The following is a 27,126-nucleotide window of genomic DNA, read 5'->3' on the forward strand; positions in this document are numbered from 1 at the left end:
TTTTGGAGTTTCTTTCTTTTGTGGGTGGCAGCAACCTAATGATATAATTAGTATTTAGCCGTAACTACTGTTATTACTATCCTCTCTTACTTCCCACCGTTGTCGAGCGCGGTTTTTTCCTTTATTTTTATTTTTGTTTGTCATGTGAGACAATGCTAGCAAACCCAGCCAGGATTTAAAGGAAAAAACATTTCGTATTGCGAAATGCTCATAAACCACAATCTAAGGTTCTACTGTATAGGCAAAACATTGTACACACGTGGGGGTATGCGCCAACCATCTACCCCAGATCTTATATTTATTTGGACACCCTCTATGGATGAGGCTTTTTTTTTTATTTTTTATTTTTTGTAGGCCAGTGTCGTGCTTACGGCCACTACCCAATTCAGCGGGTCAGTGGTAATCATCTGAGTCAGACCCTCATAATCAGTAATCTGGCCATAAAGAATGTTTATAGGAAAATATGAAGATGTTTCTATCTTCCAGATTAGGAAGGAGACCCAAAAGACATTGCTTAGGGCAGAGGGTTAGAGGAGAGCTCATATGATCATGTATGAACCTGACTACTTGTGTCCAATCAAAGCTGACTTTACGCAAATGTTTCTTTTGCGTAGCTCTGCTTCTGTTAATCTAGGTCTATGTTGTGCTAAACATCACCGTTCGTTTTTGTGTATCCTTTTGTATGGCTCTAAAGTAATAAGATGTTAGTATAACGTGTACCAATTGCTGGAAGTAGAGCACATAAAGTTATCCTTCCTTTCTATAGGGGACAGAGACTGTCACCAAGATTGGATTATATGATGCTGTACTCAAACAAAATGAGGTAAGACTTTATTATTAGGCACTGTTGCCTGAAATCTACAAAAGTTTTTTTTTTTTTAATTTGTAATTTTTATGTATACGTGCTCTTGGTAAAGCTACCATCATATAACTCCTTTTTAGATGAAGATTGTTAGTAGAGTAGAGTATTAGATTACAGTATACAAATAACCAGGCCTCCTGTCTGGGTTAAAGTTGGGCCTCATGTCATTGATAATTCTCTTCACTTTTCTCTCTCAGTAAGACCTCCATTCACATGGGCATTGAAGCCCATTCAGTCAAAAGGGTGCTGTGTGTAGGCAGCCCATTTACACAGTGTGTGTGGTTGTTTTTTTTTTTTTTTTTTTCAACGTTTGGAACTTCTCTTTTTTATGCAGAAAATTATGTGGAAATCTCTCCAACTTGGTTGCAGAAAGCAATAAAAACATTAAGGAAACGGCAACTTTTGTCTACTAGAGTCAGAAAAGTTTTGGACAAAAGATTTAATTAGGGGGAAAAAAATACTTTTTTTTTTGGAAATTTATTAGCAGCTAATGTAACTTTCTGTGCATTTGATTTGTTTACATGCAAAGCTGGTTTTGTGCTTTTTGACGTTGTTGGTGTTTGGTGTTTTTTATTTTTATTTAATTTTTTTTTTTTTTTTTGTTAGAGCCACCTTTTTTGCTCCAAGTAATATATTCTAAATTTCAAGTAATATCTCTTACGAAATTTGTCTTTTTTTTTTTTTTGTTTATAGATGCTGTATTCTATTGATGGTGAAGTTAATGTAATAAGCTGTTCAGTGAACACTGAGAAAACACTACTTGGTAAGTTGCCTCTTCAACCCTTTGTTTCAATTCTGTGCTTAATTTAGTTTCGGTATGAATGTGAAGCATCAATTTGCTCATATGATTTCTAGCATAAGGAAGTACTGTGGCATAACAGACATTTTTATCACTCATTCAGCATATGACCTGTAAAAGCACTAGGATTTCTATCCTACAGGTCAGTGCTCTAAAACTGACTATGGGGATATTTTTATAAGGATTAGCAGTAAAAATTGCAGCTGCAAATCTTGCCTTTTAATTTTGGTTAAATGTGTATTTACATTGTTTAAAATAACCTAGCATAAACAGCAGTACTCAGACTTAAGAAGGGTCAATACGGGCTTTATTGCTGTACATGTTGCTGTCAGTTTAACCACTTCAGCCCCGGAAGGCTTTACCCCATTCCTGACCTGAGCACTTTTAAAAATTTGGCACTGCGTCGCTTTAACTGCTAATTGCACAGTCATGCAATGCCAAAACAAAATTTGCGCCCCCCCCCCCCCCCCCACACACAAATAGAGCTTTCTTTTGATGGTATTTGATCACCTCCTGGGGTTTTTATTTTTTGCGCTATAAACTGAAAGACCAAAAGTTTAGAAAACGAAAATATTTTCTACTTTTTGTGTTAAAAAAATCCAATAAACTCAATTTTAGTCATACATTTAGGCCAACATGTATTCGGTCACAAAAAAAATGTCAATAAGCATATATTGGTTTGCGCAAAAGTTATAGTGCCTACAAACTAGGGTACATTTTCTGGAATTTACTTTTTAGTACAAACCACCCCTTAATGACCCCGTTTTTGAAAGTAGACACCCCAAGGAAATTGCTGAGAGGCATGTTGAGCTCATTGAATATTTGAATTTTTTTTTTTTTTTTTTTTGTCCCAAGTGATTGAATAATGACAAAAAAAATACAAAAAGTTGTCACTAAATGATATATTGCTCACACATGCCATGGGCATATGTGGAATTGCACCCCAAAATACATTCTGCTGCTTCTGCTGAGTACGGGGATACCACATGTGCGGGACATATATTGTAATCTTCTTTTTCGTGCAGCCTGTGGGCTGAACGAGAAAAAAGATTGATCGGTGGGTATGCCCACCATTAGAATACCTCCCTTCATCCACTCACTTTTAACGATGGGCATACATGCACAGTTTATATATGCCGAAGCATGGAGGCATCCTCCTGCAAAGAGTAGGAGCAAATCGCTCTTCCGCCCCTGCTGCCCCCATGCTTCAGCATATATGAGGTCAGCGCTGGAGTCACGGCTTTGTGTATCGTGGGAGCAAACGCTGTCAAGATAAAGTCCAGATAAATGAATCCGCTCTGCAGCTGAATGGCGTACCTGAAAAAAATGGTTAACAATAAAACACAGTAAATGGGGAAAGTATATATAAAAAAAAAAAAAAAAAAAATGCCTACCTGAAAAGCAAACATAAAACATAATAACAATAAAACATTACAGAATAGAATACAGTAAAAAAAGAGCAGAACAGTAGAGCGAGAATAGAGAGAGAACAATAAAACGACAGCTATTTTTGATATATATATATATATATATATTTTTTTTTTTTTATTATTATTATTTATTGGGTAGGGGTACTTGGGAGTACATAAGGAAAATTCCTCTCATGCAGCCAGCTTGCTGTATTTGGTTGGGGAAGATGAGGTGGAGCACCGTCTGGATACAGAAGGGCTCTGACAATCTCTTCCTGGAATTTAAGGAAGGATCCAGTCTGTCCTGAAGCTCTGTATGAGCATGAGCATTCAGCAAAGCCAATTGAAATAAACAGACACTTTTTTTTTTTTTTTTTTTGTACCAGCATCTGTCTTACGGGCAACTAGGTACGGCACCAACAACTGATCGCTGAGGTCCACCCCTCCCATATTTTGGTTATATAGGGCAGGGGTGCCCAACCTGTGGCTCTCCAGCTGTTGCGGAACTACAAGTCCCATGAGGCATAGCATGACACCCAGAGGCAGAGGCATGATGGGACTTGTAGTTTTGCAACACCTGGAGAGCCACAGGTTGAGCACCCCTGATATAGGGGTTTCTCCACAACACCAGTCACCGTAGTAATTTGGACCGTCATGTCTGCATGAAGGGAGGTAAGAACAAAAACATTCTTATTATCCCTCCACTTCATAGCGAGCAAGTTATTACACTGCAAGCAGGTTCTCTCCCCCAGCCTAAGACGGGAGTATACAAGCTGCTGGGGAAAGCCCCCGCCGATTAGGTCACACGGTGCCACATGCTCCAATCTGCTGATCAAACAAATTACTAAACAGTGGCACGCTCATGTAATAGTTGTCCACGTACAAGTGGTACCTCTTTCCGAATAAGGGTGACATCAAGTCCCACACGATCTTGCCAGCGCTTCCTATGTAGTCAGGGCAGTTTGTCGGCTCTATGTGACTATCTTTGCCCTCGTAAACCATAAAACATGTATAGCCTGTAGCCCTGTCACAGAGCTTATACAGCTTGACCCTGTATCTGGCATGCTTGCTGGTAAGGTACTGTTCGAATGACAAGCGGCCAGAAAACTTAATCAGGGACTCATCAATGCAGACAACTTGGGGGGGGGGGGGGGGGGTAAACAAGTCTGCAAAACGTTGGTTGAAGTGGTTTACGAGGGGCAGAGTGCTTGCCACCTGACCAGCTTGAACTGCACTTATGGGACTCGCCACATCACCACGTGCGACTGCAGTGCTGGTTTGACTACGATCAGGGTGTACTAGGCCGCTGGTGCTTGCCAGTTCACCAGAAAGATGAGCGGCGCTAGTACTGCTCTGCTCCATACGAGGGACCTGCGGATCTTGCACATCAACAACAGAAGAAGTTGTTCGGGGTCTGGTACGCCTGACCTTGGCAGGGACCACAACTCCGTCGTCAGTTATCTGTCATCGAGCCGCTGTCCTCTACAGGATCGTATTCTGAGCCTGAATCTGACAGATGAGTGACTTCCTCTTCACTATCTGTCATGCTCAGAAACGTGTAGGCCTCTTTACTAGTGTACCTTCGATTTGCCAGTTTGGGCTCTAAATTTACTGGTACAACTAGTGAAACTTGTGGGTAAAAAAGCTCCTAGGCTGTCAGCGACTGTATGAAAATGCTACCAAAAAAACTGTTGGCGATCTCAGGGATCAGGCCTGACTCTGCGAAAGCTGCAGTTATGTATTTAGTGTTTTGTAAGTGACAGTGATCGCTTGATACTGCACTTGGGTGGGCTGTGCGGAGGGGGCTAAACGCAGGTGCTATTGGGTATCTGGGCTGATCCCGCTAACACTCAGTTTTTCGGAACCTTAAACTGCTCGGGACGCTAGTATAGATCTGATCAGATTAGATACTGATCTGTTCAGATCTTATACCACTAAGAGAGGTGTATGCTGCGTGCGTGGGTGTTAGCAGTACTGGCACTAACCTGACGCTGCCTGGGGCGACGCAGACCCTATCTGACCCTAAAACCTAACTTGTATCACCCGCTGTGCGATCAGGGGGTTAAACCTTTATTAGGTAATAAATGGCGGGTGCCCTGAAACTATAAAAAAAACAAGCTGACCAGCATCACCTGTAACAGTTATACGGTGATCACTGATGAAAGGGTTAACTAGGGGGCAATCAGGGGGTTACTACCTTTTTATTAGGTAGTATATGGGTGTCCCTAACGCTATAAAAAAGCTGCGGCGAACCGAAATACCTACCTGCTTAAGTAGCGCCACCTGTGACACTAATACAGCGATCAAAAAAATTATCGCTTGGTGACATGGGGTGATCACGGGGTTAAACCTTTGTTAGGGGGGTACCCTAGACCTAAAGGGGGCTAAATCTAACTGCCCTAACAGTTATTACAGTCACAATGCACCAGTGCAGTAAACAGTAAAAAAATAAAAATAAATAAATGTATTGGTGACACTGACAGGGGGTGCAGGGGGGTGGTCGGGGGTGTAATGTGTGCCTGGCGTGTTCTACTGTACTGTGTAGTGTTGTGCAACTCACTTGGACGTCTTCTCTCCACGGGAGCCGGAACGAAAAGGCTCCACGAGGAGAGATGACCTCACTTCCTCTACTGCTGTTTACATTACAGCAGCAGAGGAAGCTTTTCATTCGCCGGGAGCGATCGCAAGGCAGTGGCTACGAATGAGTACCGGTATGTTACTTTGCCTGCCTGCGCCATTCTGCTGACTTATATCGTCTTGAGGTGGTCGGCAAGTGGTTAAAACTATAGCAAAGCAACTGTTCCTCAGATGAGCAAGTACCAGTATTTCTAGGGGTTAAAGGATGATGCTGAACAGTGCACATGTAAGATGCTTGCTGCTGCTACAGTGAGGGTCACACTGCCACGTCTTGGGATCCGACTTGTGAGACCCTAAGTCACGTGACATGTGAAATCCCATGTTAGTCAATGAGGGCTGTCTTAATTAGCACTACTGAAGTCACTTTAGAAAAGGTTCCTGTACTACAAGGCAACTTCTATCTGACTTGTGCCCATATACTTTAATGGAAGTCGCCTCCGGATCTGGATCTGATATTGCAGGAAGATTACCCAGGCATTTCTGAAAGCCGCACCAAGTAGTACACAAGTCGCCTGGCTAAGTTGCATGACTTTCAGGTTGCAGTAGTATGAACCGATCCTTGGGAGGTGTTTTTGGAAAAAATTTAAATAAAAATTTTAGCATATACAGTAATTGAGTTTAAGACTTTTTTTTTTTTTTTTTCTCCCATGTCTTGATTAAACAAATTTTTGAGTTACTTTTACATTTATTTACTTTTTTTTATTAACCACTTAGCAACGGCCCATAGCCGAATGACGGCTACAGGGCAGTTGCTTAACTCTGGGAGGACGTATTATGACGTCCTCGCAGAATTCCGCTCTCGTGCACCCCCTGGGGCACGCACACGAGAACTTCCGTGACCGCCGGGTCCAGAAGATACGGCGCACGGCCGCTGATCACGGCCGTTTACCACGTGATCGCTCCGTCAAATGACAGAGCGATCACATGTAAACAAACCGGCGTGATTTCCGGTTCCTCCCTCCCCTCTCTGTCCCACTGTGAGCGGAGAGGAGAGAGATCGGTGGCAGCAGCGCTGTGGGCTGCATGTGTAGTGCCCACAGCGCTGCTCAGTGACAGATCCAGCCATGCTCTGCATACCCAGCCATGCTCTGCATACCCATCCATACTCATCCATCCAGCCATGCTCACCCATCCATACTCGGCATACTTGTCCATCCATACTCGGCATACTCATCCATCCATCCTCGGCAATACTAATCCATCCATCCATGCTCTGCCATCCCATCCACCCCCATCCATAATTAGCTGTACTCAGCCATACTCAGCCGTAGCCAGCCATACTCGGCTATACCCAGCCGTACCCAGCCATACTCATTCATGCTCAGCCATCCCCATCCACGGCTCATCCATCCCCATTCATGCTCATCCATGCCACTATAGTGCCTCACAAAAGTGTAATAGGTAGTCAAAATAGATTTGAAACGTATGTCCTTAAAACACCTGATGGCGCTCCCTGCATATTGGTCCTCTGTATGTGGCAACGCTGTGGAAAAGTCTCACACGTGGTATCACCATACTCAGGAGGAGTAGGAGAATCTATTTTGGGGGTGTAATTTTTGGTATGCACCTGTTATGTGTTAGAAATATTGTGTAAATGGACAACGTTGTGTAAAAAAAAAAAAAAAAAAAAAATTAGTTCTCGTTTTCTTTACACATTTTCCAAATACTTGTAGAAAAAAATGACATGTTCAAAAGACTCGATTATGCCTCATAGATTATACATTGGGTTGTTTCCTTCCAAATTTGGGTCATTTTGTTTCCATTGTTCTGGTTATCCCGGGCCTTCAAAAATGTAAGAGGTAGTCAAGAAATTATATGTGTAATTCATGCTCCAAAAACGCCTGATGGTGCTCCCTGCATGTTGGGCCTCTGTATGTGGCCACGCTATGTAAAAGTCTCACACGTGGTATCGCTATATTCAGGAGCAGTAGTAGAATGTCTTTTGGGGTGTAATTTGTGGTATGCATATTCTGTGTGTGAGAAATAACCTGCAAATATAACAATTTTGTGAAGAAAAGAAGAAAATCTTAATTTTGCAAAGAATTGTGGGAAAAAATTACAACTTCAAAAAGCTTGCCATGCCTCTTACTAAATACATTGGAATGTCTACTTTCCAAAAAGGGGTAATTTGGGGGGTATTTGTACTTTCCTGGCTTGTTAGGGTTTCAAGAAATGAGATAGGCCGTCAGTACCTCAGGTGTGATCCATTTTCAGAGATTGGCACCATAGAGCTTGTGAACTCTATATAACTTTCACAAGGACAAAATAATATACACCAATTTGGGTTATTTTTACCAAAGATATGTAGTGGTATAAATGTTGGCCAAAATATATGAAGAAAAATTACTAATTTGCAAAATTTTATAACCGAAACTTTTTTACAGAATTTTTTCGGTCTTTTTTTCTTTTTATAGTACAAAAAAAAAAACCAGCGGTGATTAAATACCACCAAAAGAAAGCTCTATTTGTGTGGAAAAAATGGACAAAAATTTCAAATAGGTAGAGTGTTGTATGACTGAGTAAAATGTGAGAGTACCAAAAGCTGAAAATTGGTCTGGTTATTAACCACTTTCAGACCGGACCATTTTGCTGGTAAATGACCAGAGGTCTTTTTACACTTTGGCACTGCGCTGCTTTAACTGGTAATTGCGCGGTCATGCAATGTTGTACCCAAACAAAATTTGCGTCCTTTTCTTCCCACAAATAGAGCTTTCTTTTGATGGTATTTGATTGCCTCTGCGATTTTTATTTTTTGCGATATAAACGTAAAAAGACCGCAAATTTTGAAAAAAAATGATATTTTCTACTTTTTGTTATTAGAAAAATCCAATAAACTCAATTTTAGTCATACATTTAGGCCAAAATGTATTCAGCCACATGTCTTTGGTAAAAAAAAAGTCAATAATTGTATATTTATTGGTTTGCGCAAAAGTTGTCACATCTACAAACTAAGGTACGTTTTCTGGAATTTACGCAGCTTTTAGTTTACGACTGCCTATCTCATTTCTTGAGGTGCTAAAATGGCAGGGCAGTACAAAACCCCCCCAAATGACCCCATTTTGGAAAGTAGACCCCCTAAGGAAATTGATAAGAGGCATGTTGAGCCCATTGAATATTTTATTTTTTTGCCTCAAGCGATTGAATAATGACAAAAAAAAAAATTTTTTTTTTTTTTTACACAAAGTTGTCACTAAATGATATATTGCTCACACATGCTATGGGCGTATGTGAAATGACACCCCAAAATAAATTCTGCTGCTTCTCCTGAGTATGGGGATACCACATATGTGGGACTTTTTGGGAGCCTAGCCGCGTACGGGGCCCCGAAAACCAAGCACCGCCTTCAGGCTTTCTAAGGGCGTAAATTTTTGAGTTCACTTCTCACTACCTATTACAGTTTTGAAGGCCATAAAATGCCAAGATGGCACAAAACCCCCACAAATGACCCCATTTTAGAAAGTAGACACCCCAAGCTATTTGCTGAGAGGCATGTTGAGTTCATGGAATATTTTATATTTTGCCACAAGTTGCGGGAAAATTACAAACTTTTTTTTTTTTTTTTTTTTTTTAACAAAGTTGTCACTAAATGATATATTGCTCATGCATGCCATGGGCATATGTGAAATGACACCCCAAAATAAATTCTGCTGCTTCTCCTGAGTACGGGGATACCACATATGTGGGACTTTTTGGGAGCCTAGCCGCGTACGGGGCCCCGAAAACCAAGCACCGCCTTCAGGCTTTCTAAGGGCGTTACAGTTTTGAAGGCCATAAAATGCCAAGATGGCACAAACCCCCCCCCAAATGACCCCATTTTGGAAAGTAGACACCCCTAAATTTAGGGGTACACTAGTGAGACTAGGTAATAAATGGCGGGTGCCCTGAAACTATAAAAAAATAACTAACCAACCAGCGTCACCTGTAACAGTTATATGGTGATCACTGGTGAAAGGGTTAACTAGGGGGCAATTAGGGGGCTTTATGCGGTAGTATATGGGGGTCCCTGGCGCTATAAAAAGCTGCAGCGAACCTAAATACCTACCTGCCTAACTAGCGTCACCTGTGACACTAATACAGCGATCAGAAAAACGATCGCTTATTAGGCTGGGTTCACACTGGAGCGATGCGGGAACGCCACGAATGCGCGGCGGGTTCCCGCATCGCATGCCTCCCGGCGGCAGTTCACACTGCCCTATGCGAACTGCTGGGAGTGTCAGTGAAATGTTACTGACACCCCCAGATCAGTTCGCATATCGCAGTGCGATCTGCAAACTCGGATCGCATGGTGTGAACACCCATGCGATCCGATTCTGCTGCGGGCCAAAAAAAGGGTCCCGTGCGAATTTGCGGCGGGTGCGGCGGGTGCGGCGAATGGCTGAACTCGAATCGCACAGAGATCGGATGTGATTTGCACTGCAGTGCGGTGCGAATCACATCCGTTCTCATAAACCGCTGCAATGTGAACCCAGCCTTAGTGACACTGGCGACGGGGGGTGATCACGGGGTTAAACCTTTTATTGGGGGGGTTAGGGGGGTACCTTAGAACTAAAGGGGGCTAACCCTAACTGCCCTAACAGTTATTAGTCACAAATGACACCCGCCGGGTGATCAGGGGGTTAAACCTTTATTAGGTAATAAATGGCGGGTGCCCTGAAACTATAAAAAAATAACTAACCAACCAGCGTCACCTGTAACAGTTATATGGTGATCACTGGTGAAAGGGTTAACTAGGGGGCAATCAGGGGGCTTTATGCGGTAGTATATGGGGGTCCCTGGCGCTATAAAAAGCTGCGGCGAACCTAAATACCTACCTGCCTAACTAGCGTCACCTGTGACACTAATACGGCGATCAGAAAAATGATCGCTTATTAGGCTGGGTTCACACTGGAGCGATGCGGAAACGCCGCGAATCCGCGGCGGGTTCCCGCATCGCATGCCTCCCGGCGGCAGTTCACACTGCCCTATGCGAACTGCTGGGAGTGTCAGTGAAATGTTACTGACACCCCCAGATCAGTTCGCATATCGCAGTGCGATCTGCAAACTCGGATCGCATGGTGTGAACACCCATGCGATCCGATTCTGCTGCGGGCCAAAAAAAGGGTCCCGTGCGAATTTGCGGCGGGTGCGGCGGGTGTGGCGGGTGCGGCGGGTGCGGCGAATGGCTGAACTCGAATCGCACAGAGATCGGATGTGATTTGCACTGCAGTGCGGTGCGAATCACATTCGTTCTCATAAACCGCTGCAATGTGAACCCAGCCTTAGTGACACTGGCGACGGGGGGTGATCACGGGGTTAAACCTTTATTGGGGGGGTTAGGGGGGTACATTAGAACTAAAGGGGGCTAACTCTAACTGCCCTAACAGTTATTACAGTCACAAATGACACCAATGCAAAAAAAAAAAAAAAAAAAAAAAAAAAAAAAAAAAATGACATTGGTGTCACTGTGACTGGGGGGCAGGGGTAATTGGGGGGGTGATCGGGGGGTAAAGGGGGGGTGTGAGTGTGCCTGGCATGTTCTACTGTGTGTGTGAGTGTTGGTGCGACTTACTGATCCGCTCTCCTCCGTGTCGGAACGAAAAATACCGACACGGAGGAGAGAATACATCACTTCCTCTCCTGTGTTTACATTACAGGAGAGGAAGTGATGTCACCGGGGATTTCTATTCGTCGGGAGCGATCGCGAGGGGGTGGCCATGAATGAATGGCCGTCCCCTCGTCCGGGATCGCTCCCGTACGAATACCGACCGCCGCAGGCACCGGGCGGGGGCCCGATCGGGCCCCCGACCCGCGGGAGGCAAGGGACGTACATGTATGTCCTTATGCCTGCCCGTGCCATTGTACCGACGTACATCGGCGTGCGGCGGTCGGCAACTGGTTAAGGGGGTTTAAGTGCCCAGCGGTCAAGTGGTTAAACATTACATTAAAAAAAATAAAAAAATAAAAGCCGCCGGCCCACACAATTTTTTGTTCGTATTTCAAATACCGTATATTTTTACATCAGTTTTTTGTTTCCATATCATAACCCTGATTTTTCTTTCTTTTACTTTTTTTCCTTTCAGCATTGAGCTATTGTAATTCATCATGTGAAGCGCCCAGTCGAGTACTTTCACCAGGTAGTGGCATAAATTTGTATCGTGCACAATACAAAGTAGTGATTGGGTTTGGTTTTGTGTGTATGTGTGTGTGTGTGTGTGTGTGTGTATATATAATATATATATATATATATATATATATATATATATATATATATATATATATATATATATATATATATATATATATATATATATATATATATATCTTATACAATATTAATCTTTTGAAAAGCATTTCATTATGAATGTATTTGTGTTTTTATATGAGCATTTCTGGCCATACGTCTCTTGTGGGTCACAGGAGTGCACTTATTTTTGCTCTCTTGTTCCCACTGCTGTCTCTGTGTGAGAGAGAGGGAAAGAGGACCAGACTGCTGCAGAGAGGCACAGCGCTGAATCAAGGAGCCAGGTAAGTATTTAAGGGGGTTGGGGGAGCTGATCATGGAAGGCTATTTACCTTAATGTAGAGAATGCATTAGACCCCTGCTAAGGCATTTTTCAGGCGCTTTAGCACTAAAAATAACGCCTGTAAAGCGCCTGAAAAAAGCCTCCGCTGCAATCCCAGTGCAAAAGCCGAGTGCTTTTACACTGGGGCGCTGCACTGGCAAGACGTCAAAGTCCTGCAAACAGCTTCTTTGCAGTGATGTAGGAGCGGTGGATACACCGCTCCTAAAGCGCCCTGCCCATTGAACTCAATGGGCAGCACTACCAGTGGTTTTAACCCTTTTTTCCCAAAATGACTTTCAGGACAGCCACCCGAGAGATCATGGCTCCACCTCCCAAAAGGAAACACATCCTCCATCAGAGCTTTTTAAGGAAAGCCTCCACGCAGTTTCCCCCAACTGGGAGGAACACCTCCGATGGGAGCCATGGTCTCTTGGGCTGGCCTGAGAGTGATTAGGTTCTCACCTTATTTTTCCTTTTGGAGCTGGTCCTCGCATCTGCCTCTCTGTGGGGACGGTGACATGGGCTCTCTCTCTCCCCTTTCAGTGCTCGAGGAGAGCCAGTACGCTGGCGGTGTTTACCCCTGTGTTTTTGTTTTTTGCAGAGCTTGGCGGCTGCAGGGTTTGATGTTCCTGCGCGCTGCATCGCGGGAGAGGCGGCCGCCATCTTTCTGGTCCTTCGGGAAAGGGGCAGGACTTCCGGCGGAGCACAGTGTAATTTCCTGTCGCTGGAACACGGGGAGAGAGGAGGGTCAACTGGCACCTTATTTCCGGGTCAGCGCAGCATTAATTTTTGAATCCCCGAACTGGCGGTGCATGATTCCACGCGTCTGCTAGTGCTAATAATGGAGAGCGATGCAGACAAGTGGGCAAGCCATGGTGCCAGCAAGGTGAAGGTAGGAGCGGTGTCTCTCAATGGCCGGATCCTTTTTGGTCCTGTGGGGGGAGGGAAGTGGTCACCCTTGCACCCCCCTTCCCCCTTAAGAGGTCAGTGTTTGCTGGATGGTGTGGGTTGTTGGGGGTGTTGGCTTGCTGGGCACTGGGAACGGTGTGGTCTTCCCTTGTTGCACCTGGGTGTCATCTGCATTCATTTTTTTGGCAGAGTTTAAATGGCGTGGTTTGTTTTTCCTTGTCTCTTTTCTGTTTGTTTAGACAAAAAGTACTGCCCAACCAGTTAAGAGGAGATGCCCTGTATGCAAGGAAAAACTAAGTGAAACCTTGATCAAAAAGCTCTGTGCGTCTTGTATCTCAAAAAGGGTTAGGGAAGAATCCCCATCCATTTGTGGTGATTTAGTAGCAACCATTAAGGATGAGCTCAAGGTTACCCTTTGGGCGTTCAGGTCTAATTTGGCAATAAGATCCTGGAACGTCAGGAGAGCCTAGAACCCCGCAGTCATCCTTGGAACCCCAGGGGTGTTCTCATTTGATGGGAGGGGGCTGTCACAAGACACCTCACAGGATTCTATCTCTTTGGCCTTGGCTGAATCTGATTCGGAGGCAGCCTCTAAGTAGAAGTTATCCTTAGAAGTGGGAGGTCTCCTCAAGGTGATCTATGTGACCTTAGGAATTGAGGAAGAGAAGAGAGCTTTCTCTACATGATTGCATGTATGCTGGGCTAGGGGATTCCAGGAGTCGCATCTTCCTGGTTCATTCCCTGGTTTCTGACATAATTAAGAGGGAATGGTTAGACCCCGAGAAGAAACCATTTTTCTCTAGAGCACACAAGACAAGGTTCCCTTTTTGAAGACGGCCCGGATTTTGTTTGGAACAAGGTCCCGAAGTTAGATTCGGCCTTCTTTCAAGTCTCAAAATTGACAGACTTTGCTTTCGAATACATGGCCACTTTGAAAGAGCCTATGGATAAAAAGATGGACTTCCTTCTAAAGAGAGCCTGGCAGTCAATAATTAATTTGAAACCGGCCATGGCAACAACCTGTGTGGCAAGAAATCTAGATCATTGGGTTAACCAATTAAAAGCACACATTACTGCTGATTCCCCAAAGCAGGAGATTTTAGACTCCTTTTCTACATTTTCAGCAGCAATTGCATATATTGCTGATGCTTCAGCTGAGTTGGTCCGCATGACAGCCAGGTCAGCCACCCTGACTAATTCTGTAAGAAGGGCCTTGTGGCTGAAAACTTGGCCATGGGATACGGCGTCAAAAAATAGACTTTGCAGTATTCCCTTTGCAGGGGATCTGTTATTCGGCTCAGTTGGAATCTATTCTTGACTGGACGGCGGACAAGAAGTCCTTTCCGGTCAAGAAGAAGCCAGTTCAGATGTGTAGGCCCCTTTTTCGGGCCCCAAAGGGGCAATCGGAGGATAGGACGCAGAGCAAGAGGCAACCCTGGGCAGCACAAAAACCCAAGGGTAGGGGTGGGGTGCTCCTCAATCCTCCTGTGTCTGCCACCAACCCACAATTACTCGCCCATCAGGGTGGGAGGGAGGCTCCAAGAGTTACACCCTCAGTGGGGGGCCATTACTCAAAATTTTTGCATTTTGAGAATGATTTCCCACAGTTACATGTTAGTTCACGGAGGCCCCACCGCAAAGGCTCTTGTTCACGAACATCCCAAGGGATCTGGTCAGGGCTTTCGCCATGAAGTCACTTATTCAGGATCTGATGTTTCAGAAGGTCATTGTGCCGGTCCCAACAGAGGAACTGGGTCAGGTGTTTTATTCACATGTGTTCCTGGTCCGAAAGCCCTCAGGAAAGTTCCGACTCATTCTAAACTTCAAAGTGCTGAACAAATCGGTGCAGTGTGAGAGGTTTCGGATGGATTCTATTTTCTCCATAAGGAACCTTCTGAATCAGGGATGCTATATGGTGTCCATAGATTTGCAGGATGCATATCTCCATGTCCCGATTTCCATCAGGTCGCAGAGATATATCTGAGATTGGCACGAAGGGAAGGGAGCAGGGTAGTTCACCTCCAGTTCAGCCTGTCCTCGTCCCCGAGGGTGTTCACCAAGATAATCCCGAAGCTTTAGTGCCCCTACGTCCTGAGGGAATCTCAGTGATTCCCTACTTGGACGACCTGTTATTTTTTGCCCAAACCAGGGAAGGCCTGCAAAAAGACCTGGACAGAGCCTGCACTCACCAAAAAGAGTTAGGTTAGATTATAAATCTATAGAAATCAAATTTGGTCTCTGCTCAGGAAGTGATCTTCCTGGGGTTTCCTATCCACTCTCTGGATCAGAAGATCTTCCTGCTGGAAGAGAAAAAAGAGAGGCTGATACAATTAGTATCTCAACTACAGTCCAATCAGTCCCCGTCCATAAGGAAGATTGTCTGTTGGGAACTTCAACTTCTTCCATCCTGGCGGTCCAGTGGGCAAAGCACCATTTCAGGCCTCTACAAACCTTCTTATTGAAGGTTTGGGACCACCAACAGAGCTTGTTGGATTCTCTGGTAAGGATTCCCACCACAGTAAAAAGAAGTCTATGGTGGTGGAGGAACCCGGAGGTTCTTTCAGAAGGCCTGTTGTTGTGCTTCTCAGTCCAGGTTCGGCTGACGACAGACGCCAGCTCCTGGGGTTGGGGAGCTCACATGGACAGTCAGTGGTTTCAGGGCTCTTGGTCCACAGAGGAGGCAGGGAGCTCCTCAAATTGGAGGGAGCTGAAGGCAGTGGAAAGAGCTATGTTGGCTTTTTCAGTTGTCCAGGGGAAACATGCCCAGGTCCTGTCGGACAATGCCACGACTTTGGCATACATAAACAGGCAAGGGGGAACCAGAAGCAGGGCGCTTCAAGATCTGGCAAAGTTTATTCTCGCTTGGGCAGAGCAGCATACGCTATCCTTGTCAGCGATCCACCTAAAGGGATCTCTAAACGAAAAAGCAGATTTCCTCAGCAGGAACCAGGTCTTCGAGGCAGAATGGCAGTTGAATCCAGAGGTCTTAAGGTTGATCATGGAAAGATGGGGACAGCCGAATGTAGATCTCTTTGCCACTCGGGGAAATGCCCAGGTCCCTCTCTTCTTCTTGAACAGTCAAGAGCAGCCGCTGGGAGTGGACGCCTTGGCACACAGATGGGGGGGGAATGGCATAACATAGGTGAAAATTCAGTTTCAGTTGATGCCGCGGGTTATAAGCAAGATCAGGAAAGAGGCAAAGACAATTCTGATCACTCCATTTTGGCCCAAAAGACAGTGGTTCTCGGCCCTACTACAGATGCAGCTAAAACCATACTAGCATCTTCCTCTAAGATGGGATCTCCTCCTGCAGGGCCCTTTGGTCCATCAAGATCTGGCAAAGTTAAGACTCACGGCTTGGTTTCTGAGGAGCATCTCTTGAAAAGAAAGGGGTTCTCAGACAAGTTGGCGGCTACTCTGATGTCTAGTAGGAAGAAGGTCACAAGGGCAATATACTTCAAATATTTTAAGTTATTCAATTCCTGGAGCAAAACTTATGCAAGCTCGCCAAGACAAATTGCTTCAGTATTGGAGTTTCTGCAAGAAGAAGTGGACAATAATCTAACAATCCGCACCCTCAAGGTGCAAGTAGCCACACTGGGGGTTTTCCTGGAGAAACCTATTACCTCAGACCCTTTTTGCATCCAGGTTCTTCAAAGCTCTCTCTAGGTCTAGACCGGTCGTGACCAAGAATTGCCCAGTATGGGACTTTACTGTTCTACAGGCCCTAACCGGGGGTCGTTTCAAACCTATTAATTTGACTTCCCTGAAATGGATTAAGTTAAACTATTTTTTTTGTGGCCATTACATCAGCTTGCAGACCCAGTGAGTTGTAGGCCTTGTCAATCAGGGAGCCATTTTTTTTCAGTTAAAAAACTGATCCTAGTTTTTTGCCCAAAGTGGCGTCGGTTCAGAACCGATCTTGGGAGATAATTCTTCCTACATTCTGCTCTAATCCGTTGGTTAAGAAGGAAGAAGAATTCCATACCTTGGATGTTAAGAGAGCAGTCTTAAGTTATTTGGAAGCCACTAAAGACTTTAGACGTGCGGATGCACTATTTGTTTTATTTTCAGGCAATAAAAAAGGTACGCAAGCTTCCAGAGGAACCATAGCGAGATGGTTAAGAATGGCTATCGAGGAAGCCTATTCCTGTACTGGCCTGAGGAGTCCAGTGAGGGTCTGGGCTCATTCCACAAGGGCCACAGCAGTAAGTTGGGCAGAGAAGGCTGGCATCACCCCCGAACAGATATGTAAGCTACCTGGTCAAGTATGATGACATTTGCCTGCCATTACAGATTAGATCTCATGACGGCTGGAGATCAGGCTTTTGGAAGGAAAGTCTTACAGTCTGTTGTCCCGCCCTGAATGGAGTAAGTCTCGGTAATCCTCTTGGGTGGCTGTCCTAAAAGTCTTTTTGGAAAAATTCAAGTTGGACTTACCGGTAACTTGTTTTCCAATAGACTTTCAGGACAGCAGTAACCCGCCCTGTTTTATCTTATTGCTGTAATACTATGATATAACTGTCACTTATGTGTTGCAGCCGGGGTCGGAGAGTCTCTACAAACAACTGAGGAGGCTGCGTGGAGGCTTTCCTTAAAAAGCTCTGATGGAGGAGGTGTTTTTGTTTTGGGAGGTGGAGCCATGATCTCTCAGGTGGCTGTCCTGAAAGTCTATTGGAAAACACGTTACCGTCTAACTTAAATTTTTCGGCCGCTAGCGGGGCGACCCCCTCTAGCTGAAAAGCACACCGCTACCACATACAGAAACAGAAGTGAAAATGTAAATTAAGCCACAAAAAAGTTAAAAAAAACTAAAAATAAAAAAAACTAAATGATTAAAGTAATTTTAGTTATGATCTAGCTTCAGTTTTTATTGGACTCTTGGTTCTAGATCAACCCATGCCTACTATACTACGTAACTCAAATTCCTTCTTAGGCACTTCTGAATATGAATATATCAAGGGACATATGTGAAAAACATCTGTGCATCTAGTCACTATATATATATATATATATATATATATATATATATATATATATATATATATATATATATATATATATATATATAATATTAATTTAGTTGTGCTCATAAGTTTACATACCCTGGCAGAATTTGATTTCTTGGCCATTTTTCTGAGAATCTGCATGATAACACAAACTTTTCTTTCACGCATGGTTAATCTTTGGCTGAAGCCATTTATTATCCATCAACTGTGTTGACTCTTTTTAAATCAAAATCACAACAGAAACTACCCAAATTACCCTGATCAAAAGTTTACATACCCCAGTTCTTAATACTGTGCATTGCCCCCTTTTAACATCAATGACAGCTTGAAGTCTTTTGTGGATGAGGCTTTTTTTTATCCTCTCAGATGGTAAAGCTGCCTATTCCCCTTGGCAAAAAGCCTCCAGTTCCTGTAAATTCTTGGGCTGTCTTGCATGAACTGTACATTATGAGATCTTCCCAGAGTGGCTTAATGATATTGAGGTCAGGAGACTGAGATGGCCACTCCAGAACCGTCACTTTATTCTGCTGTAGCCAATAACAGGTTGACTTGTGTTTTGGATCATTGGCCAAGTACATACCATGCGCAGCTGCCTGGCTAATGAATGCAAATGTTCCCGTGGTATTTTTTGATAAAATACTGTATTCATCTTGCCATCAATTTTGACCTAATTTCCTGTGCCTTTTTGTAGCTCACACATCTTCAAAACATCAGCGATCCACCTCAGTGTTTCGTAGTAGGAATGGTGTACCTTTCATCATAGGCCTTGTTGACTCCTCTCCAAATGAAGCGTTTATGGTTATGGCAAAAAAGTAGGGCTGTGGAAACTTAAAGATGAATTCCTTGATTAATCGATACATTTTTTGATCGCTTAAAATTCTTTTGAGCGATCAAAAAGAGTACCGTCGGAGATCCGGTGACATCACAGACATCAACGTCATTGGACTCCTCCCCCCTTCCCCAAGTGCCTCCATCTGCTAACAAAGGGAAGGGGGGAGGAGTCCACTGACGTTGTAGTTCTGATTGAATGTAACATGTACGGTGGAGGAGCTACGCATGATGTCACTCGCTGCTTCCCTACGGAACTAAGGCGATTGTAGGCTTTACATGCTGTGTTTTTATCATCTTCATGTGAGTAGTTTGTGTTTGAACACAAAAATGTAATCTTATACTTAAGCGGTGAGCACTTAGATCTCTTCTTTCTACCCATGACCTGGCGTCCTTGCTGAGATCTAAGGAGACGTGAGAGAAGTTTATGGTACATGTTAACCCTTTTGATACCCGCTTGCATGACCACCTGTTTGCACAGGGGTTCATGCCATAAGGTGAGAGTGATTAGTTAGACCAAGGGTGGAGGGATTGTCGTGCTACTGTGGCAAAAAAAAAAAATACGTCGGTGCTACAGTTTGAATTTTAAAACGTATTTGTGTGAACTGTAGGGCTGAAACAACTAATCGATTATGAAAATAGTCATCGATTTATTTCATAATTGATTAATCGGCCAGTAACATAATGGGGTTAAATAAAAAAATTAGCCCTTTATAGTACAAAGAGCAAATAATCGCTACTGTAAATGTTACTTTCACAGTTCTACAGTAAAAAAAAGAACTCCTTACAGTAGTGATTATCTTTTTTTAACCCCATTATGTTACTAAACATCTTAGACCTGGTTCACATCAATGTGTTTATTGGTGCTTTTTTCAGAAATGCAATACAGTTCATTTACATGGTTTCCTATGGGACATGTTCACATCTGAAATCTCTTAACGCTAAATGGTGCTTTATTGTTTCAATATACTTCAATGGAAAAGCTGCAGAAAAGCATGTCATGCGTTTTTGCAGGAATTTGTGTTTTTTAATCTGCCCAAAGAAAATGCAAAAAAATGCAAATTTCAATAAAATCACGTGCGCAAAAATCAAAACGCACTGCGGAAACAGATCAAAAGCAAACTGCATAGGTGTGTACCAAGCCTTATGCTGGCCACACAGATCAGTTTTCAGATGAGAATATTCAGACGAAAAATCTTTGTACATTCGCTGAATGAAAGAATTTTGTTTGAAATTTTCACTTGCTTTTAACATTCTGTTTTTAAAATGTATGTAATTTCTGAATGAAAACCACATACACTGTCTGAAAATTACTTTGACTAAGAAGTTTTCTATTTCCAAATTTTCCTGTTGCTGTGGTTGAAAATAAACGTCAATTTGACCCACTTTTTTTTTTTTTTTTAAGGTTATTAATCGATTAATCGGAAACAATAATGCAGCCCTAGTGAACTGTGCAGTTAAAGTGGTTGTAAACCCTTACAAACCACTTTGACCTACAGATAAGCCTAGATTAAGGCTTACTTGTAGGTCCAAGAAATATCTCCTAAACCTATACGGTTTAGGAGATATTTACCTGAAGACAGCCACCGCTGTCTACGGCGCATGCGCCGTAGACAGCGGCGCACCGGGTAAGCCGCAGATCGTGGTGATATGCCGCGATTGTCGGCTCCTGTGCGCATGTGCAGGAGTGACGTCATCACTGCTCCGGCGAATCACAGCGCCAGAGCAGCGAGACCCACCAAGAAGATGGACGCTCGGAACTACAGGGGACAGCGGTGACTTTGCTGGCTCCTGTGTCAGGTAAGTGACACATAATGGACTATTATGCGATGCATAGTAGTCCATTATGCTTTACCTTTGCAGGGAATCAAAGAGGAAGTAAACCTAACTAGTGTGGGGTGATTGTATATAGTGTATACCACATTTAACACTGACTAATGCAGAGTTGCAATGCAAGGAGATCAGCTAAAAGTAGTTGGATCTGTATGTGCGTTTATAATTAATCGAAATTAGTCTATATAATTAATTAAAAAAAAAAAAACCGACTAATCGAACACGAAAATTTAATTAGTAACGGCCCTACAAAAAAACTAAATTTTGGTCTCATCACTCCAAATAACTTTGCCAGAAGGTTTGAGGCTTGTTTCTGTGGTGTTTGGCGTATTGTAAGTGGGATACTTTGTGGCATTTGCGTAGCGATGGCTTTCTTCTGGCAACTCGACCATGCAGCCCATCTTCAAGTGCCTCCCTATTGTGCATCTTGAAACAGCCACACCACATGTTTTCAGAGAGTTCTGTATTTCACCTGAAGTTCTTTGTGTTTTTTTTTTTTTTTTTTTTTCTTTGCATCCCAAACAATTTTCCTGGCAGTTGTGGCTGAAACTTTATTTGGTCTACCGGACAGGGGTTTGGTTTTAACAGAAACCCTCATTTTCCACTTCTTGATTAGAGTTTGAACACTGCTGATTTGCATTCTCAATTCCTTGAATATCTTTTTATATCCCTTTCCTGTTTTATAGTTCAACTACCTTTTCCCACAGATCCTTTTGACAATTATTTTGCTTTCCCCATGACTCAGAATCCAGAAACATCAGTACAGCACTGGATGAAAGCTGCAAGGTCAGTCAGAAGTCCAGAAACTCACTGACCTTTTTATATTTAAAAAAAAAGAGAGAGAGAAATCACCAGGGTATGTAAACTTTTGATCAGGGTGATTTGGGTAGTTTCTGCTGTCATTATTTAAAAAGAGTAAACAAAGCTGATTGATAATAAATGGCTTCAGCTAAGCACTAACCATGAGTGAAAAAAGTTTGTGCTATCATTCGTATTTTCTGAAAAATAGTCAATTCTAAATTATTTCAGGGTATGTAAACTTATGAGCACAACTGTGTGTGTGTGTGTGTGTATGTGTATGTGTATGTGTATATATATGTGTGTATATATATATATATATATATATATATATATATATATATATATATATATATATATATATATATATATATATATATATATATATATATATATATATATATATATATATATATATAAAATTTCATTTCTACATGTTAGTAATGACCTGTTTCATTTCTAGTTCCCAAGTATTTGGCTCTACTTATTGAAATTAGACCTGTCAACAATCTCAAGGTTCTCAAAGCTGTGGATATCAGTGTCCGAGTACAGGTAACCATAAGTTAATACGTTAATAAAATTGTCTTTTTATTACCCCTTCTTCTTTTTTTTTTTTTTTTTTTTTTTTTTCTTATCGTACATGACAGCACACAGAGCCATAGTAGTTACTATGTAGGTTATAGGCCATCTTCAGGTGATCGACACTGGCACACCCTAAGACAGGAAGTCCACTCCCTATATAACCCCCCCACTACTGGGAGTACCTCCTTTTTTTTTTTTCGCCAGTGTGTAAGGTGTTGGTCATGAGTAAAGATGTGCTGTGCTGAGCTCCACTTGAGCAATCCTTGCTGGGGCTAGCTATACAGCCGGATCTATTCAAAGTGTTTTTTAGGCCAAATTGAATGGTACCTGGGCTCCGAAGAAACAAGGTTGTTCACAGAACCCAGCGTGAAAGGTGAAGATTGGGTCTGTTGGTTTTACCATAGAAAACCCTGCAGAGGCAAAGGTAAGTGGAATTTTTTTTAAATTTTCTTTATGAAATGTCTCCTTTTTAAATGGTAAATGTTGGCATGCCTAAGTGTCACCACTGGGGGCTGTATGGAGCACATACCTTCTCATGCATTCCTCAGAGATCGCCCTGTGTCAGGAAGCAGCAGGCTTTTTCCTCCGGCTAGCAGGCAGACCTCCGGTGAGTTTTGGGGGGGGATTTTGCTTCCACAGACAACCCCCACCTGGGCTAAGCGCTCCCTCCCTTCACGAGGAAGGGGAGAGGTACAACGATCGGCGATGCCGTTTTCTTTCACTGCCCTGCATGGCGGCGGCTCCAAGGTCTCCTCCTTGCCATTCCTCCCTCACTCACAAGCCGATCCCGTTGGCTTGGATGCCTGTGCAGAAAAACTCTTTTGAAAGACTGAGGGGGTGGGGCTTAGCGCGGCATTGGTGTCCTCCAACGTCAATTCAGGAGTGTGTTTTAAAAACATTGTGCTGCTGCAAGGTGTCGGATGGACACAAGAGCAAAAAGAGGTTTGGTGGCAGACATTTCCTATTGACACATTTACTATTAGCATCAGGCTGAGCATTAATAGCAGTGGCTGGACTATTGCTCAAGCAGTGGATGCAATCCTTCTGGTAGTACCTCTGCTTTTGTGCACCTGCCATGGTCAGAAGGGGGGGTAAAAACACCCCAAAAAAGAAGGGCTCAAGAAGGACTTCAGCCACAAAAAAGCCTAAAACCATCTTAAAAAAATAAAAATAAAAAAAACGTCATCCTCCCCTGAAAGTTCTGAGGTGGCTGGACAGAGTGAGCCATCAGGGCCGTCAGGTATTGCAACTGCTTTCAACACTGCAACCCCTGTCTATATTACTGAAGAGGTTTTTTTCCTCTACAATTTTATGGTTGGAGCAGACGATTGATGCTTTAATCGCATCCCGGAGTAAACACAATAGGTCCCCTTCCATTACCCTCAAAATGAAGAACCAGGGGCGAGAGATGATGATGAATTTCTCTCAGGGGAACAGGAAGAGGCTGATGACTCCTCTTCTGAAGAATCAAATACGGAAGGATCAGGTTCACAATCTCTTACTGAATTGGTCCGTTCCACATTCATGCTGCCATTAGCTGAGTCAGTTGATGAGCCCACTTCTTGTTTGGGTTCGCTAAAGCCTCCTCAAGCTATTCATGCTTTTCCTATCCATTCATTGCTGAAAACACTTATGTATTCTGAGTGGGATCACCCAGATAAACATTTTTTTTTTCCTCCGAAAAGTTTTTCAACACTTTGTCCTATGGAGGAAGAATTTAATAAGAAATGGGGGATGCCAGCAATTGACGCTGCTATATCCTCTGTAAATAAAAATTTGACTTGTCTGCTAGACAACGTTTCAAATGCTGAAGGATCCAACAGATAAGAAGTTGGAATTCCTATTAAAAACTATTTTTCTCTGGCAGGTTCAGTGGCTCAGCCTGGCTGGCAGCAATCGGTGTATGCCAATCCTTGAGAGACCAGTTTAAACAGGTGCTCCAGATTATTCCTGATCAGCAGGCCCAAGATTAGGCCAGGATACCAGGGGTGTTGTAGTTTTGTAAAAGACGCTATTATGCCACGTACACATGACCGGACTTTTCGGAGGGACAAGGTCCGACAGACTTTCGAGTTCTGACGGACTTTCCGAATGAACGGACTTGGCCACACACAATCACACCAAAGTCCGACAGATTTGAACGTGATGACGTACGACTGGACTAGAATAAGGAAGTTCATAGCCAATAGCTGCCCTCGCGTCGGTTTTCGTCCGTCGGACTAGCATACACACGAGCGGATTTCTCGGTAGGAACTGGGTCCGGCGGAGTTCTGGCGGAAAAATTTGAAACATGTTCCATTTCTAAAGTCTGTCAGACTTTTGCAAATCAAAAGTCCGCTGCAGCCCACACACGTCGAATGGTCTGCCGGAATCATTCCGTCTGACTTTTGATGTTGAAAAGTCTGGTCGTGTGTACGCGGCATAAGACCTCGTTATGAAGGGGTGCCCCCGCTCGCTCGAGTGGGGGGAAGACTTCTGCAGTTGTCAAGGATCTGGCAGGAAGAGTGTCGAGATAAATGGGTTGGCTTCCTCAATATCTCTAGAATGCAAACTAGAGTTCCGAGAGTTCCCGTCTCCTCGTTTTCTCAGATGAAACGCTCCCAGGGATCCAGAGAAAAAAGTCTCTTTCAAGCTTTGGACCATCTTTTGTCTCAAAAGGTGATATTTGTGGTCCCCATGGAAGAGCAGGGGTTAGGGTTTTATTCAAACCTTTTCGCAGTACCAAAACCAAACGGGGATGTCGGAACCATTTTAGATCTCAGAGATTTCAGAGATCTATATTTGTTTTTAAATAATCTGCTCTTTTCACATCGAGTCAATACAGTCGGTGGTCTTCATTCTACAAGGTGGAGAACTGCTAGCATCACTCGACATCTAGGATGCTTACCTCCCATGTACCTTTTACCACTCACCAAAAATATATATGCTTCGAGATAAATCTTCATTTTCAGTTTGTAGCTCGGCCTTTTCAGTCTAGCTACTGCACCTCAAGTGTTTACAGAGGTCTTGCCCCCCCCCCCCCCCCCTTTAGCCAGATTAAGGCCTCAAGGTACAAAGATTCTAGCTTACTTAGATGATCTACTCTTGATAGACCAGTCGGTAGCCCACTTAGACCAAAGTTTGGTCACCACAGTCGGCTACCTGGAATACTTAGGTTGGATTCTCAACCTAGAGAAATCTTCCTTAAAACCATCAAAGAGATTGGAATACTTGGGTCTGATCATAGATACAGCTCAGAAGAGGGTGTGCTTGCCCCAGGCAAAGATCAGTTCCATAAGGGAACTGATTCGGGTGGTCAAAGTAAAGAAGAATCCTTCTATTCGACTTTGCATGAGATTGTTGGGAAAGATGGGTGGCTTCATTGGAGGCCGTTCTTTATGCTCAATTTCATTCAAGACTACTGCAAAACAGTGTCCTATTGACCTGGAAGGTCCAAGCTCTAGACTTCCCAACGTGTTTCTCCCCAGTGGTGTGCCAAAGCCTCAGTTGGTGGTTGACGACCAAGAATCTCCAAAAAGGAAAATCCTTCCTATCGGTTACCTGGAAGGTGGTAACATCAGACGCCAGCCTTCTGGGCTGGGGAGCAGTCTTGGAAGAAGTATCTGTCCAAGGGAAAATGGTCTAGATCAGAAATTACCTTGCCCATCAATATTGTAGACATTTGTGCAGCACGCCTGGCCCTGAAGGCCTGGACGCTCAGATTACGAAATTGTACTATCAGGATCCAGTCTGACAGTGCCACAGCGGTGGCCTATATCAATCAAGGGGGCACGAGAAGTCGTGCGGCCCAGAGAGAGGTGAATCATATCTTAACTTGGGCAGAAAACAACATACCTTGCCTATCGGCAATCTTCATTCCAGGAATAGAGAATTGGCAGGCAGACTACTTAAGTCGCCAGCAGTTGCTCCCGGGAGAATGGTCTTTCACCCCCGACATCTTTCTGTCAATATGTCAGATGGGGAATTCCGGACGTGGATCTGTTTGCGTCCAGGTTCAACAAAAAGATCAACAGCTTTCTATCAAGGACAAAGGATCTGTTGGCATGTGGAACCGATGCCTTGGTTTTCCTGTGGAATCATTTTTCCCTGATTTATGCATTCCCTCCTGTTCTGTTGCTTCCGTGGCTTCTGCACAGGAAGGGAAGGTGGTGATTCTTGTGGCCCAGGAGATCTTGGTATGCAGAGATCGTAAAGATGGTGGTAAGAGACCCATGGACCCTACCGCCATGGCCAGACCTTCTCTCGCAAGGTCCGGTATTCCATCCTACTTTACAAACGCTACATTTAACAGTTTGGCAGTTTTGTACTTCAAAGAAAAGGATTTTACTGGTAAGATGTTATAAAATCCTATTTAGAATATTTCATGCGTCAATAAAAATGTGTGCTGAATATAAAACCTAAAAACTGTTTTTTGTTCCGGTTTAAAATTCTTTTGACTTTCTTTGTGACTGCAAATAAGGTTTTGTTGGTGCCTGCGTTTGGCATTTAAAAAATAGTTCCAAGCCACCGAGTCAGTGACTAAGTTGTCACTTATGCCCCATACACACGAGCGGACTTTTCGACATCAAAGTTCCGACCGGAACGATTCCGGCGGACTATTCGATCGTGTGTGGGCTGCAGCGGACTTTTGATTTGCAAAAATCCGACAGACTTTAGAAATGGAACATTTTTCTGCCGGATCCAGTTCCTATAGAAAAATCCGCTCTTCTGTATGCTAGTCCGACGGACAAACAGCGACGCTAGGGCAGCTATTGGCTACTGGCTATGATCTTCCTTATTCTAGCCCGGTTGTACGTCATCACGTTCGAATCCGTCAGCCTTTGGTGTGATTGTGTGTGGCCAAGTCCGTTCATTCGGAAAGTCCGTCAGAACTCTGTCAGAACTCTGTCAGAACTCTGTCAGAACTCTGTCAGAACTC

The 27,126-nt window shown here is 43.6% G+C and overlaps 1 protein-coding gene across 2 annotated transcripts in view; it reads left to right on the top strand.

The window, feature by feature from the left end:
- Positions 1 to 27,126, top strand: part of GSAP (gamma-secretase activating protein) — a 199,833-nt gene that overhangs the window by 35,106 nt on the left and 137,601 nt on the right. For both annotated transcript variants that reach the window (XM_077471205.1, XM_077471204.1), the window contains exons 3-6: positions 767 to 823; positions 1,556 to 1,625; positions 11,767 to 11,820; positions 22,090 to 22,178. In XM_077471205.1, the coding sequence (XP_077327331.1) occupies positions 767 to 823; positions 1,556 to 1,625; positions 11,767 to 11,820; positions 22,090 to 22,178 (270 nt within the window). The remainder of the gene's footprint in view (positions 1 to 766; positions 824 to 1,555; positions 1,626 to 11,766; positions 11,821 to 22,089; positions 22,179 to 27,126) is intronic.

Source organism: Lithobates pipiens, unplaced genomic scaffold (assembly GCF_037356315.1).
Source record: "Lithobates pipiens isolate NorthernLeopardFrog02 unplaced genomic scaffold, aLitPip1_a1.2 Scaffold_8, whole genome shotgun sequence".
Taxonomy (NCBI): Eukaryota; Metazoa; Chordata; class Amphibia; order Anura; family Ranidae; genus Lithobates; species Lithobates pipiens.